The 17,673-nt window shown below is 38.1% G+C and overlaps 1 protein-coding gene across 1 annotated transcript; it reads left to right on the forward strand.

Annotated features, from left to right (window-relative positions):
• Positions 1 to 9,169: 9,169 nt before the first annotated feature.
• LOC117291514 lies at positions 9,170 to 14,209 on the forward strand. The gene is made up of 2 exons (XM_033773263.1): positions 9,170 to 9,467; positions 11,300 to 14,209. The coding sequence occupies exons 1-2, from the start codon at positions 9,215 to 9,217 to the stop codon at positions 13,075 to 13,077; spliced, it is 2,031 nt and encodes a 676-aa protein (XP_033629154.1). The 5' UTR covers positions 9,170 to 9,214; the 3' UTR covers positions 13,078 to 14,209.
• Positions 14,210 to 17,673: the final 3,464 nt, after the last annotated feature.

Below are 17,673 nucleotides of genomic sequence, written 5' to 3' on the forward strand. Positions count from 1 at the left end.
CTAATAACAATAAAGAATGCTTATAATCATTTTGCTTAAAGGAACCAGACTCTTTTGATATTTCAACCTCGAACTGTTACAAACTCGCCTTTGTCCCAAGAACCCTCGTTGAATGGAATCGGCTACAAATGTCTAAAGAGGAAGCACCATCAAAAGACTCATTCGAGACTAGGCTAGATAACATCCAAATGGCCACTTTCATATAGAGGGGAGCTCGCCATTAAATCTTGTCTACTTGCCACATCACAACAGGGCCCATTGGGATGCTTAAGCAAAACAAATGCTTCAGCACGAAATAGCTTGCTTATTTTACACATGTTAGTGGCCAAAACTTCATGCCATATACATTGCTTGTGAAATGTATTTAGCTGTTGTTTACTGAGCACACCAATTGAGTGGAGTCTTAGTCGGTAATCTGACTAAGCAAGGATTTATTTTTGCTTGAGCAAAATTTTGAGCTTAAGCAGCTCCACGAAATTGGGCCCCGCACCCTATATATCCCCTGAGGAGTTTGTTGCAGATACAGATACAGATTGACGATCTCCTGATGATCATTGTGGAAATGTACCTATTGTAATCGAGTTCCTTAAAACTAACAAAAAACATACTCATACTTAGCCAGCCTACTAAATGCAATTTATATTTGAACAGACATTGTCGTCTATTGACTAATTTGTCAAGCTTGATTTCCGTGGCCCACAAAATGCATCAATGTCACATAATGGGTTGACAATACACTATGATTAAAACGTCTAAATCATAAAGTATAAAATGAATTTGACTGTCTTCTGATGTATGGTTAATTATTTATGTAGGTCTACGATGTACATAATACTTTGCTTCACCCTATTATTTTTATGTATGTTGGGTAGACAAGTAGTCTATTGTAAACACCAAAAACACAATGCAACATTAATGGGAAATACCGAACATAAATCACTTTTAATTTCCGTACATGTTTTGAGTATTGTGTGAGAGAGGGAGTCGGTGATGAATCTACCCACTCTCAGGTACAGCCAGTGGAATCTGGCGTTGTTGATACAGTTTGTAGGATGGCAGGTGCACTAGAGATGGAAGTATCTGGAGCGTATATAGCTTGACTCCCGGGTAAACATTTCATGAAGAATCTGTAACGATGAAACAAGCATGAAGGAAAAGGAAAGGGAAAAGAGGGGGTTGAAGAATGCCTAGCATACCCTCCAGAGAGGCCATCGTTGCCACGATGCTCTGAATCATCGTCGACAAATGTTGTATATAGAATGGACGCAAAGTAATGACTCGAGCACGGTGATGAACGTTGTTTTACAAATCTATGTTCTTATAAACAGAAACATTATTACTTCATGTATCTTAGGCCATACGAAAACAAAATCATGTTTGTCTAATTAAAGGGTTAGGCCATTGTGGTTCAGTGTCATTTATAACAATATGGTTATAAATAATAAGCTACTGAAGGCGCTTAGTATAATACAAACTTTCAGAAAGATAGGTAATTGCAGTGATGAATTTTGAGACCCTAATATTTAGCACCTTATAAGGGTTTACAAGGTGCTACGGCGCATACAGCAGCCAGAGCCAGGAACTAGGGGGAGAACCCATTCTCTTTTCGAAAAGTGCACTGGGTTCTTTTCAAAGATTATAGAGCGCCAAAGGCGCAAGATGGGGAACTGAAGCTTTATCTATTGGGTGCGTTCGTTTAGCTCCCCTGGGTCAACCCCGGTGTGTGGCATTTTTTTTCCCCAGGACGAACGTAGGTAATTATCTGCACACGTTCGTCCTGGAAAAAAAACCCGCCACACACCGGGGTCGACCTGGGGAGCTAAACGAACGCACCCTATGTTTAACGTGAAATACGCATGGGCGCCATTTCAGCAAGTGAATGTTTTGTTTCCCATTGATATGAATGGTCCTTGTCTGCACTGATCTGCACTGATCTATTGTTGTATCAAAAGAGTTACTTGCCGAAATGGCGTCCAGTGGGATTTCACATTTCAGCAAGAGTTCCTTCGGCGCTTTATAATCTTTGGTTCTTTTACCCCTTCATGGTCCATAAGGATTTATGCATGAGTATCCCTATGATCCTGGCTGGTAGAGCAGAATGCAATACACTCCCAATTTGTTACAAAGCAAAAGTGGCTCAGTGTCTTCCTCAAGGGCGCAAGTGTCATGACCGGGATTCGAGCCCACACTCTGCTGACAACATCAGAGCTTGGGTCCGGTGAACTAAAAACATGCTCGGACATGACGCGGCAAGGGTTCTTAGTTTAGTCGTTCTATATAAACAGCTTCCAAGTGCTCTTTAACAAGTAATTTTTACCATTATTTTTTTAAAATAATTACGAAGGGTATATACCTTCGCTTTAACATATAAAAATATCTTTAAAAATCTGTGTAGGCGATTATTTTATATCCAATTATACAAAGTATTGCTGTATTCCTTCAAAGCTTATCTGTTTGACGTCACTCGTGATAGTGATGTCAAATGGAATGTCTATACTTGCCATCTAAGCCTATGGTATCTTCAGATAAGAGCCTTTATGTTATTGCAAGTGCGTTCTTATTTTTCTTTTGATTTTGATATAAATATCAACGAATAACAGTCTGCAGGCAATGTAATAATTTAAATGGAATATATGAATTTATGTTGGACTATTACTTCATGGATACACGTAAAGGTTATGTAACTTTCTTTAATGCCATGTTGAAATATTATCTTGTAGAGGCAGAACAGAATGACATTGGCTGTGATAATATTGATTGGACAAATTTGTTTTAACCCGTTTTTTTTAATATTATTTATCAGTAGCTTTAGCCTGTTTGACAATTTGAGGTTAACTGTTCCAAAGATGCACAGCAGCGCTCTGGAAGGAGCAAGAACCATAGATAGACAATATTTGTGATGGGACTGACAGAAGATGTTTGTTCTGTGAACGTATATTTTCTAGTATATTGATATGATCATGAGTTTGGTAAACTGCGCGGTGTCCTTTTTTAAACTCAACCAATTTTATTGGCATACGTCGTACTAGGTGGTACAAGAGGTGTTATAAATAATTTTATATAACTGGGTATACGCCTATAACACCCACTTTATTCCGAAAGTTCAATTTATTTTTCTCTTGCTCGAAACGATGAAATATTATGCTCATTTCACTGTTCAATTGAATTCAAGCCACTCTGAACACACACACACCAGTAGAGTCCATATACGGTCAGCTATAAACGAAACTCATCTAATTCATTTTAATTCGCATATATTTGAAACTACTGGGAGACTGGCAAAAGTGCAGTGGGTCGTGGGTGCCTTGCCCTTTTCTTAAGATAGCTCAAGACCTAATATCACTGGGTCGGCGTGGCCGGGCAGTTGGCCTGCTCACGAAGACCCGCCATACGCTGACATTACACGACCATTCTAAAAATAGGAAACGAATTAGTTCGTGTTCGACGTTTTTTTTCTTCTCCTCAACCGACCTCTCCGTCGCGCGAAGAGTCGGGTGTTATCTTTATTGTGTTTACAGACGGCAGGTTCGAACAAAATCCTAGAAAACATTTGGCGCGAGATTTCAGCCCAAAATTATCAAAATTAATTTCTCATTTCCCAAGCTCGAAGCAGCTGCGACGAAACGTATCTGTTTATAATCGAGAAGAAATTCTCGGCTCGTTGAACTAAGCCGATGCGAATACCTTAAAGTGCGCATGCGCACAGAAAGATCAATGACCTTTTGCTTCTTGTGACGTATACGATTTTTTTCTTTCTAATCATAGCTCAATTTCATATTGCTTTAAAAAGACACTGGACACTATTGGTTATTACTCAAAATTATAATTGTTAGCATAAAAACTTACTTGGTAAACAAGCAATGGTGAGCTGTTGATGTGCGACAAGGGTGTTTTTTCTTCCATTATTTGCCCACAACTTCGACGACCAATTGAGCACAAATTTTCACAAATCAGGTTTGTTATTTTATGCATCACCAAGTGAGAAGACATGGTCTTACAATGACCAAAGGTGTTCAGTACCTTAAACGTTTTCAGTTAAGAAGAAATGAGCAGGATATCGTTTACAAACTGTAGTTTAGCATGGACACCCCATTCATTACATGGTGTTACTGCAAACTAGATCGTACTTCCACTATGCAAAGTTTAAAATCCTACTTAACCTCGTTCCCATAATCATATTTCTGTTGTGCTAAGTACTTTTGTGCTTAAGCAGATCTATTAAATTAGGCCCTGTTGTACTAAGTCAATTTACTGTAACAGTACAGTAAAAAGTAGGTATCGCCTCAGGAGTTAAATTATTTGCAGACTAATTATTGTTTGCTTTGGGTAACAGTTAAAGGTTATTAGGTGACGCTAATTCAGCAAGCCTACACACAAGTAGGTACGTTTCATACACGTTGATGAGAAAACTGTTCACACATAATTACAACCCCTAGTGCGCTTTCCCATCTTAAGTTGTTTAATTAAGCGTTTACCAATGACGTCCTATGTTTTGAGTGATACAACTACGGAATCCCCCAAGATGATGTAGACATTTAAAAAAAAAAAAAAGATTCGGTCTTTGTAGGCTTTGGTGTTGAAATGTCATCTAGCTAGCTGGACAGTCACTTAAAATGCCCTAGGCCTCCCAGCAGGCAACCACAGGCATTAACCCCTATTAAAACTAGCCGCAATGCCAGATTACAGTCAGTCGGCTGTCGGCTACCAGGCCCCAGGGAAGAAGAATAACACGTCGATATGGTGTCCTGGGACGTCTGGGTAATGAATACAGTTGCTATAAATGAAGAGGTGTTTGAGGACACCGGTATACCTGCTGTTTGGAGGGAAACATAAATCTATAATACTTGTGGAGTCTCTTATAGATGGTACATGGTGACAGAGATGACATAGACAGTGCAATTATAGGACTACATTGAAAACAGTGGAGGTCCATGATTTAACAGCGAGTGGTAAATCATAGACGATCAGGGGAAATAATGATGGAGGTATCACAACAGAGTTGGGTGGTATCATCATACTTTTCTCTCAGTCAAGCAAATGTGAACTGTTTCATGCTTTGTAAATTTAGTGGAAAGGTCAATCAGAGTTCTAATCGGTGTTGTCTTTATGCAACGATCTAAAGCAAAATGCAATAAAATCACCCACAAAATAAAGTGTTATTAAAATACCAAGCATCGATTTGCATTTAAATAAAATCATGTAATCTGAAACTATGTTTATTCACTAAGAGGTTGGTCGATACAGTATTCGCAATGATAGGACGGTTAAATGCAGCGTTGTGTGAACTTGTTTCCAGTATCTTTTAATCACCCGAATAAATGCTTACACTTTTTGTATATAAGAAGTTACTTATAAACACATTGGTGTAACTAAGGGGTAGGGGGGGGGGGGTCATGTGCCCCACAAATTGATGTCATTCCCTTCCATAGTAGCCCCAATGGGAGACTTTCTGGGACGATAGAGGGCAGCAGACTTACCGGGTAAATCCATTGTTCTCAGAATTATGCGCATGTTCAGAACTACGTAAACAATGGAAATTTACCCGGTATGTCTGCTGCCACCTAGTGTTGGAAAGTCTCCTATTGAAATTGACTTCTGGCACGTTTATAATTTCTGATCGTAAATATCCAGATTATTGTTTTTGCAGACAGTGTACTTGTTTCTTACACCAACCCCAGATTATCTTATAAAATAGCAAATAACATAAAAGGCGCTTGTTTGGAAGCTTGGCCAGAAGTTCCCCCTTGAAACAGTGGTGCCCACTGAGTTAACCTAGTTATTACGGCGCTGCGGTTGATGCAAATATACAATTTACGAGAAGTAAGACTCATTCAAGATTTATTGTTAAACATAGCCTTCATTGTACTATCAAAAGAAGTCATTAAAAACCCAAGCATTACATAAATGAAATCAACTCTAATATTAAAAATACTTCAACAGCACGAACGTGCCCATTAAACCCCACCTGCTTCTCTCTTTCCTGTGCAACATGAAAGGTGAGAACAAACCATAATATAACCACAAGGGAATCAGCAAACACTCAGTCTTCTCGACTAGTCAGACAAGACAAATATTGAACAAAAGACATATCAATTTAGATCCTTGCTGGATATGATGTCGGCAAGTCACTGAATGTTCTTGGATAATAGCATCAGCTTGTGTATTGGACAAGGTGTTCCGATAAGAAACAGGTTTTGTGTCAAGATGTACTTGACTTCGCCAGAGGAAATTGATTTCGTAGTATTCTCGACCGCCTATAGAAAGAATTTGAATAAAAGGACCGCTGTAGTCTTGACGTGTGACGTCAGTTGTAAAATTAGCAACCTCAGTGATCTCCCCCAACTTTTTAAAGTTTCTAAAGTTTTTGGTTAACACAAGTAGAAACATACAGGACCAAATGTTAATGTTTCAATTATCATTGTAAAAATTGTTTGTTTAATTGTTTCCTCGTTTTTTACAAAGTTTTCTGTATTTTTAATGGTTTGAATTGTACAGCGCTTTGTGATGTCGATGGAAGGCGTTTTTGTAAATAATAAATATTGTCATTATTATAATTATCATAGGTCACCATTTCGAAATTAAAGCCGTTTTCTCACGGCATTAATTTTTACTCGAAATGGAGTGTTCCAAAAACAAGAGTTCTGTCTTAACGTAAAGATAAGAACACAATTCTAAACTGAACGTAATGATAAGAACACAATTCTCAACTGAACGTAATGATAAGAACACAATTCTAAACTGAACGTAATGATAAGAACACAATTCTCAACTGAACGTAATGATAAGAACACAATTCTAAACTGAACGTAATGATAAGAACACAATTCTAAACTGAACGTAATGATAAGAACACAATTCTCAACTGAACGTAATGATAAGAACACAATTCTAAACTGAACGTAATGATAAGAACACAATTTTCAACTGAACGTAATGATAAGAACACAATTCTCAACTGAACGTAATGATAAGAACACAATTCTCAACTGAACGTAATGATAAGAACACAATTCTAAACTGAACGTAATGATAAGAACACAATTCTCAACTGAACGTAATGATAAGAACACAATTCTAAACTGAACGTAATGATAAGAACACAATTCTCAACTGAATTTCCATTATGAATAAAACCGTTTGTCTTTAGCACCATTCTTGCATTTTCCATGCATATTATTTGGTTTATCATGTGTGTTACCGCAAACCAAATAACTGATACCTCACCATGCAATGCCTCAAATCCCATATTTTCTATGCACCTATTAAGAATATTAGGGACAATTAATTGTTCTCAAGAAGAACGGAAGGAAAGCTAATAGACGACACAGCATATCGCTTTGATCTGACCGATTCACTGGTTTAACCACAAAAGTAGAGGCATAATTTCAATTAGCCTCTGGCTCCTTTTGTTTTTGTTTTGTTCTAATGATTTTCTTTTTTGTAAGTGGTTTAATAATTGTATTCTCTGTATTATGTGGTTTTTTTATCGTGTTAACAGCTTTTAGGCCCATAACATGCTCTATATATACATGTTTATTGTTATTACTAACTGATGTATCCCGTGGGCACATTTAAGGCAGTGGACACTATTGGTAATTACTCAAAATAATTTTGAGCATAAAACCTATCTTGGTGACGAGTAATGGGGAGACGTTGATGGTATAAAACAATGTGAGAAACGGCTCCCTTTGAAGTGCCATATAGTGTCCACTGCCTTAAACACCCAAAAGCAAGTAAAACACACCGTGTTCAATCTAAAACCATCAATGGGATAGGCCTATGTACCTTGACAATTGTAAAGTTTAATACTATTCAAGTTACAAGTTCTACTTAAGACTGTTTTTTTCCCATGGTATTCCCCTGCTTCCTATACATTTTTTTATTACACAGAAACTGTCAACTCCAATAACTCTAAATATGCACTGACGGTTTGCAACTTATTAAAAATATGTTCAGCTGCAGTAAATTACCAGTGGTATGATTATTATATGATTATTAGCCTACCGAACTTTCAATAAGCTAGCAGCCAGATTCCCAAATACAGAGAACACAAACAAGTCGAGAAGCAATAATTATCATTGCTAAACGTAAAGTTGCTAGTAATTATCAAGAACAAAACTTGTTTTTGTCTGAAAGTCCTCCGATTATTAGTGTATATTACACATTCCTTCAAGAACTGTGCAATTCCCCAAAACATTTATTTTTTATTTTTTATGAACCTATATTGTTGATTGCCGCAATCGCAAAGCCGACCCAATTTGATGGAATTCTCATAGGTTTGGTAAATTGAATGAAGACTAGGAATAGAACTCAGCTTTCATAAAAAAAAGTAGAACTAGGGCCTACAGAAAAAAAACCCATTGTTATAGACGAGACAAAAATGTGCAATCGTTCAATCGAGTTTTGTATTTGCTTTGAAATGTCCTGTTACGGAATCAACATTTTCAGCATGTTCTTTAAGATTGGAAGCAATGACTTGTGTGTCAGAATGTATTGTCGTGCTTCATAACCTAATCAGCAGTTCGGTAGCACAGAACGCATTCTGCAATTACAAAGGCATAAACAATTTACAGTCTGATTCTGCATGCAAAATTAGTTTTCGCTCGTAATTTTGTTTTCAGGCAACCTAGCTTCTTGTGACCATTATACCATTATTTCTATTTAAATAATTCGCACAGACTTATCAGTTAAAACCCATTCTATAACTCGTTAAGGTAGCCTACATTCTACTAACTTACAGGGTTCGAACTGAAGTTTCCTCACTGGGCACACCCGGTGCAGCTGTATAGTGGTTAGGCATCTGCTCTACAATGCTGTGTCGTGGGTTCGAATCCCAACCGAGTATTACACATGTGTTTTTACTAAGCAGGACTCGGGGAAAGTTACCACCAATGTGATACTTTAAAACGCTAGGTGGCAGCAGACTTTGCAAGTACAATTTAATTCTTTACGTAGTTATGAGCATGCGCATAATTACTTAGAGCAATGTGTTTACCTGGTAATCTGCTGCCACCTGGAGGCAAGTTCGAGCGAGGCACCATAGTCGACCATTGGATGATATAGTCTGGTGCCCAGGATGTATTGAATGTAACTATGGAACATTGACTAGTCGTTGAATGGTCACCGCTAGAACTTGCCCATAGCGTCCCAAAAGTCACCCATTGTGGTAAGTTCAACCTTAATTTGTTTTTCTCCAAATGTCTATACTAAATTCATGATTTGTTTCTGTTTGACAGGATACGGTCACATCGCTCCGGTCACAATCCCCGGTCAAATCTTCTGTATTATCTATGCATTGGGAGGTATACCATTAATGCTGCTCGTACTGACCAACGTCGGTCGAGTCCTGGCGAACGTTGCCAGACTACTCTACATCATGTACACCAGTAGACTGTGTCAGAGAGTACGCATGCGTTGTAGGCAAAGAAGATCAAGGAAAAGGGCAAGGAAGATGGCGAGAAGAAGAGGTAAGGTTCTACACTTGTAGTCTGTGATTGAATGTTATGCTAGGATAGATTTCTACTGCGAGGTCCACTGTAAATGTTCATATATTCAAAAATATTATAATCTCTACTAATGCCGTTTCCTGTTTCGGTGATTACCGGTATGAATTAGCAGAATTTGTCATAAATATGACTCTATTATCATTATGACAATTTTAATAATCATTTTGACTTTATATAACCATTAAATTTGACTTTATCTCATAATTATTATGATTAAAAAACGTTTTTAGTACAAGTCTTATGACTCACACTACTGAGATATAATTATCTCACTAATTGAATTTTTTGGCATAGGCCTTGATCATGACTTATACTAAATCATAATTATGAGATGTCATGTAAGAATTATGAGTTACGCCAATTCATATGGTTTTTTACTTGATAAGTCATAATTGTGAGCACTTAAATAGAAGGTTATTATAGTAAATAACAACAAAAACAAAACTCATCAGGAGCAAAAAAAAAAAAAAAAACCGAAACAACCAAAACCACAAAGTCACAAATCTGTAATTGCATGCTTTCTATAAATTTATGGTTAATTAGTTTGATTCCATCTGATTTTCAAATCGATAACGAAAAGACAAAAGGTTCTATAAGTACAGCGTTGAAGGGGCATGACAATGACTGCGTCCGACTTAGCGGCTGTGTTAGGCTACGGCTAGGTCCCTGCATCTTCATGCTTGGAAGTATCAAACATCCTTCTAGCACCACCCCTAGCAGTAGTCGTAGCCACAGCCGTTGCCATTCCTAAAGAAGTATTGGCTGGTGGTGGCGCTCTAACGTGAAGTTGATGAGCAATTTGACTTTTTCTAGAAAAAACAGAGGGCGGTATAACCAGCTACACCAAGAGAAATGACGTTGTTTTTTTCTTCTATTTTTTTCTTTATCTCATTGAAACAAATTACCAAAACCAAAAAAGAAACTTTAGCAGAGACCAACTATGATTGGTATAATATTGCCCCCCCCAAAAAAAAAAAAATTAAAACAAAACAAAAAGAAAGCAAAAACACCAACAAAGCATGCAATATCAAGCAATTCGAGGGTATGCGGCTGTATATCTTACAACGGTGTTTTCACATTGAGCTTGTTGTCGAGTTGGGTAAAACAACTGTACAATAGTGTATTGAATTGGACTCTATTTATTAGATAACTTATTAGTACAAACTTTACGACTACAAATCGTTATTGTTTACCAGTCAGAACATTATTTTGATGTACTTGACTCCCTGGAAAGTTTAACATTATGCATTATGATGCTGCATATTTGGTTTGTGGTAACAACTTTTGTTTATCTTCTGGCTTGGTAGATTATGTTTTTTTGAGGACTTGTCTTGCATTTGATGGTTAAAGATGCTATGTCAGATTTTTGGCCGATTTGACCAAAACATTTTGATTTAAAATTCAATAGGTATTTTGATGGGGGTCGAGAAAGTTACAAGCTTTCATTTGAGCCATTGCTCGAAAAAGTCCGCCAATTATTAGTAGCAGTAAAATAAAGTGCTCAAAATTAGTTTTTGTCGGGATCCCGACAATAATTATCACGTGACCAATTCTTATGTGTTTTATAAGAAACGTTTTAAATTTTTGTCATGGTTCCTGACCATTAAAAGTAAAAATTAAACTTTTTTTTGTTAGAGTAGGTGATACTCTTTGAAATACCATTCACTCAAAAAATCTATTTTTTAGTGATTGGGGCAAAAAATCTGACATAGCATCTTTAACCAAGATGTTTTTACTTCTAGTATAGACTGCACCCTTAACGCACCTGTCGTTCTATCTTTTATTCATATCAGGCATGGGACGTAAAGACTCTGCAAGATCTACTCGCTCCACCCGCAGCCGAAGTAGTAAGAGCAGCAAGGCCAGAACCGTCAAGAAGACCCCTAGCCAGGCAACGATCCGCGTTGATTCCGAGCCTTACCGGGAAGGCCGACCGATGTCGGTCAACATGGAACTTATTCGGAGTGAGGCACCATTACCTCCCTCGTACGATGAGTCCAACGAAATCGAAGAGAAACACTCCGATACACGTGAAAACGCCGGCATGTTCTCAGAGGAGAGCACCAAACCCAACCTGTCTGAGAACCCAGGTCCTGTGCATTTTGAGATATCGCCGACTGAGGAGTCGTTGCCCAAAGTGTTCCCAATCAGTACACCTGCTACTAATAAGACCCCGATCGGGAAGGCACCGACGGCCGATATGGAAGATTTAGACTTCGATGACTTGAGTGATTTTGACGAACCGGAGCCAGAGGTGATTGTAGTTAAAAACAAAACCCCTGAAAGTGATACCAGATCAATAAAATCCTTGGTCACAGCACCAGGAAAGACCGTAAAGACTAAGGATCCTGTATATGTAGAGACAACATGCCACCCCTCCAAAGACAAGAGATGTGAAGGCACTGATGTCCAACTTGATAAGAAACTTGGTCGTGCATCTTCATCAATAACTCTAGGAGAACATTTTGATAAAGGGCTACCACCAAGACAACATTCATGTCTTGAGCTTCGACAATTAGACGGAAATCGCTCAATCTCTTTCAATATGGAAGATATTGCAGAGGACGAGGAAGAAAGTGCACCTAAGGAAGACGATGTATTTCTCCCCAAACCATCTAAGAGTGCGGATGACCTCAATAACGAGGTCACAGGCAGTGCTACCGATCTAAACAAAGGCAAAAAGAAGACACGCGGCAAAGATAGATCTAAGAAAAAAGTGAAGAATAAACCCAAAAGGGATTTAGAAAGTGCCTCAAAGGTCAGGTCATCAAAACATCGAAAAAATACCGAGGTCAGAATTGTCGAAAGGAGGAAAGGAACACCAAAGAAACGCAAAACCAAAAGACCCGTCATGTCACCACCTACCCTGAGATCGTTACACTCTAAACAATTGAAAATACTGGATTCAGCAACGGCTGTCCGGCTCGCTACTTATGATAAAAGCTTTGGGAGCAGCCGAGAGGACTTAACATCGCTCATACCTGCCCTAAAACACGAGAAAGTTCGGCTGCTTTGCGAGTACGACCGAGGAGTGATTCGCGATCGAGTACATAATCCCCGTGCTCAACGTAGGCGGCGCGCTGGTACGACGGACAGTGGGAGTACCCGTAGTAGAAGCAGCAGAGGCGATCGTAGACGGAGGAAGAGGGGCAGAGACTCTGGTAGCCTAACCCCTCTGGGTTCCGATCGTACATCGGTGTTTGATAGTGACACGGAATCTACTGATACAGATGACCCCGGTGCTGACCCCCTCCAACAGGCTGAAATCCCAATCGGACCCGTCTTAGCGTTCTTCTTCGGCTACATTACGCTCGGTGCCATCATGTTCTTTTTCATTCAAGAAAAGTGGAATCTTTTCGAGTCTTTCTATTTCTGTTTCATCACTTTAACAACAATAGGGTTCGGAGACTATGTACCAGCGGATAAACTGCATAGCTTACTCGCCTGCTGTATGTATACCCTCGTTGGTATGGCAGTCACCTCAATGTGTATTGCACTGATTATGAAGAAGTTCGTGGTCACGGTGAAGCACATTGGGCGACGTGTAGGAATAGTTGGTGACGACGATTGACAAAGCGCCCCCAGCGGTGAGGAAAGTGAAAGTGACTCATCGCCAGAGGGGGTCGTAGAATAAAACTAGCAATGTAGAAATAATACCTTGAGAACGGTTCTGTAATATAAACCATACAATGGAGAGTATCTTTATTGAGAATTACAAAGTTACAACAAAAGAACATTTTTCACGATATTTCCAGATGTTATCGACATCAAGTTTTGTGGTGTTTATATAGTACAACAGAATATCACTCCTTCATTTGTACAGTCTACACTTTAACGTATTTATCTTCCGATAAAAGCAATACGTTTGAATACTATGTTTAATGTACGGTGGTGAGATATTTTGTATGTATTTATTACTTGTAAATCAAAACACATAGGAACGCAGTGACTATTTAGAGAGAAACTGACACTACTGGAGGACTGAGTATTATAACTGGATCAAGAAACATCCCTAATGTGAGAGAGGTTAACTCAAAGAGGTGTTTGGAAAGAACAAGCAAAATTGTTTGTGAGAACAAAATCTAATTTCAATAAGACTAATATTCTATAATAACAAAAATCCTAACCAACATAAGCCAACTGTTCTACTTCGTGTAAAAGAAGCAGTGAATATAAAGGAAAGGGAAACATAAGACGTGTAAAAAGAAACAGACGAAAAGAAGCACAAAAAGATAAACAGAGAAACATAATAAAAGAAGGAGAAATATTGTATACAAAAAGAGAAAAGTAGAAAAACAACACACGGCGCGAAACAAAAATGAAAGTACCTTTAAAAACGCTGATGAGGTCGACACGGCTTTGGAATATTTTGAAGCACGCCCTCTTTCATTATCAAAGTTTGCTTATCTGCGCTGAATGCGACGTAATATTTTAATGTAAACGGATCTTACATGTCCTTTTAAATCTTCCGAACAACCATTGCTAAACTAAACTATATCGACAACGACTGACACCATGTATAAATTTAGTTTAAAAAAGAGATGTGACACATGACAACAAATCCAGGACGTACTTACCGACAAAAAACAGACACTAGACAACACATAACTAAGTATAAGCCTAACTATAGATAGACCATGTGAACTTTGTTACAACAAGTGTGACCTTGTACATTCTTTGAGTATTCTGGCAGGCACACTTCTACACTGGTCATATGGGAAAATTGACATTTTGTGTCATAATTTCCACAAAAATCAAAGAATTATAAAGGTAAAAGCTGGACAAGTTTTGAGATGTGCCTCCTTTCACCATATCAAAAGTTGATAAAAATTAGACAGCGCAATCTCCATAAAATAATATAAGATTTTATGTTTTCTTCCATTAGGCTGTGTACAAATCGTTCATGCTGGAAGTCCAGGCTCTGTGGCTCTTTTGTAAACATGTGATGTCACAGGTCATTGGTTCAAAAGATATTATGTTGTCCCCGTTATGGGCAGCATTGTATACAGAAACGAGGCCCAACTTCACTGAGCTGCTGAAGCACAAAAAAGTAGCTAAGCATAACAAAATTATGCTCGCCAGAATAGTGTTACCAGCTAAACTACCATGTCACACGTACAGTTTGTGATTGGTGTCCTATTCATTTCTGCTTAGCACACATTTGTTCAGCAATATTTTCTGCTCGATTTAAGTGGGCCCAGTATTGTGTAGCGTGACGTGGTTTCATTGTATACATTTTCTTTACAGTCCCTGTATAGCCCAATAGACATGTACAGTTCAGATGGGAAAACCTAAACTTGAGATTTAACAAGATGTTTTTTTTTGTTACCGAAGATCTATTATTAAACACAAGTAGGATGTTTGGATAAATTATTTAAAACTTGTGTTTATGTTCTTAACACAGACCAATAATCCAGCGTCAGATAAGCAGTCTGAGATAACACGTGACCTTTGTATTCGAAGCTTAAAACTAGCGCCACCAAGTCTCACTTATACTGACATTTCACAAAACTAATTGTGACTTTTAGATTATTTTGTTTTAGGCAACTTTTAAAAGAGGTTCCATTAACTGACCAGAAGATTGAGTGGCTAACTGTATGACTGACTGACTCGTGACCAAAGCACTGCTATGCCTTATTGGAAAATGTTGTTGTGTAAAATGGTTAAATATTCTCTCATTTTTTTTTTAGACTGTTATTCACTCTAATCAATTGAAACCATGTACAAATCATTAGAGGCTGTCACTGGTTTTAAACAATTGAGGAGAGAAACTAAACCGACTGACGTTATTAAAACTGATTGCACCGTTTTGTACACCATAACCAACAATATGACTGATTACGCAATACACGGACCGACTACTGTCTGGAGTCCCGGCTTCATGAGTTGACTAACTGACTGACTGACTGACTAGCTAAAAGGGTCTAAATGTAGCTACATTCATGACATTAAATTATAACTCTTGACTACAGTTTTAGGGACACTCCCAATGGGCTACATTTAGGTCCTGTGATACATTGTTAAGTGTTCAGCCTGCCTTAAAGGAACACGTTGCCTTGGATCGGTCGAGTTGGTCTTTAAAAAGCGTTTGTAACCGTTTGTTATAAAATGCATATGGTTAGGAAGATGATTTAAAAGTAGAATACAATGATTCACACAAACTTGCCTCGAAATTGCTTGGTTTTCCTTTCACTTTACGAACTAACACGGTCGGCCATTTATTGGAGTCAAAAATTTGACTCCCATAATGGCCGACCGTGTTAGTCGATGATGTAAAAGGAAAACCACGCAATTTCGAGTGATACTTAATGTGTGGATCATTATATTCTACTTTTAAAATATCTTTCTAATCATATGCATTTCATAACAAACGGTTTCAAACACTTTTCAAAGACCAACTCGTCCGATCCAAGGCAACGTGTTCAGATGTACAAATTCGATGTATCATAATTATTGGGTTGAGTACAGAGTAAGTCAATAACTGGTTTGGAGTAACTGTCAATTACTGATTTGCTTTTGTTGGTTTGAAGTTGAAATTTAGAGGCACAGTTGACAAGTAAACCATGGCTGTTAAGCTTGATTGAAAAAAAAGGGACCGTTGGGGAAGCCCCAGCGTTAAATAAAATAAGCGAGTCCTTTCCAAAATTGTTATATTGCAAAGTAAATTGTTAAGCAGAAGTTGACTTTAGCTGGGAGCGTCTCCTTTAAGGTGTAACTAACGCATTTAACAGCCGTGACGTCACGATGAAGTAAAAACAACTTCAAAGATGTGAAAACACCCGTGAAATTCCAATGCGCAATTAATATGTTCTCACGCAGTATTGGTTACTATGCCTTGTCAAATCAAAGGTACCTGACTATTAATAAGTGAATAAGTCTTATATCCAACATAAAAATAACTTGACATTATATATGTATTTGTCTTGGATGGCTTTAGAGGGTGACTGACTGATTGACTAAGCGAGCGAGCCTCTGTTGTTTGACTGACAGACAGACCAGCTCGTACTTTACACAGACTTCATGACTGACGCTGGTTTATCCTGTATTTTAATATGACATACCGACTCGGAAACTTGTGTGACTGATTCGGGAAATAAAGGCCAGGTGACCGAAACGACCGGATGACCTAAGAATCCAGAATACTTTACGCTTTAAATATCATATCCTTGATCCTTCAAAACGAGAAAATCAGCGGAATAAATTGTTTCGCAGAAATGATTTCCTCGCTCATCATCCGAGAAGAAGGAATATCATAAACCTCTCTCATTTCTTATCTCAAATGAAATGCGGCGTGATTAAGGGCTGCCGTTGAGATATCATGCAGAAATTGAGCATATCATCAGAACGGGCAATTATAGAAAATAGGAGGACGACCTTCAAAGTACATTCTTATGAGTTTGAACTGGGATTTTTGCTTTTGGATTCTCATGTTAAAGGCACTGGACACTGGTAATTCTCAAAAGAATTGTTAGCATCAAAATTATTCGGTAACGAATAATGGAGAGCTGTCGATGGTATAAAACGTTGTGAGAAACGGCTCACCCTGAAGTAACGTAGTTGTAGAGAAAGAAACAATTTTCCACAAAAATATTTTAATTTGATTTCGAGATCTCGGAATTAAATTTTGAGGTCCCGAAATCAAACACCCGATAGCACACAACTTCGTGTAACAAGGGTGTTTTTTCTTCCATTAGTTATGTCACAATTTTGACGACCAATTAAATTCAAATTTTCACAGGTTTGTTATTTTGTGCATAATGTTGAGATACACCAAGTGAGAAGACTGGTCTTTGACAATTACCAAAGGTGTCCAGTGTCTTTAAATGTGTAGCCACTCGCACGTCTCTCTCACGCAGTAAGCAATCTCTTTCTTATTGTAAAACTTTTGTGGTGAACTTGTCTTTTTATGTTGTTTTAAGAGGCGGGAAGACGCTCATTTGTGGGTGGAAGATAATTTACCTCCGACTTTGGTTACTGTTTACAGCATTGGGAGGCGTTAATATTTCCCTTTGATGTATTTCTTTTATGAGTTGCTGATTTGGTTGTTTTCAAATTGATCGAATGATCGATCGATCGATCGATTGACTTAAAAGGTTCCCGATAATTTCATGTAACTATATAGGTTGGTATGGATAAACATGAAGTATAAAAGCCATCACTAAAGTAT

This window comes from Asterias rubens, chromosome 6 (genome assembly GCF_902459465.1).
Source record: "Asterias rubens chromosome 6, eAstRub1.3, whole genome shotgun sequence".
Taxonomy (NCBI): Eukaryota; Metazoa; Echinodermata; class Asteroidea; order Forcipulatida; family Asteriidae; genus Asterias; species Asterias rubens.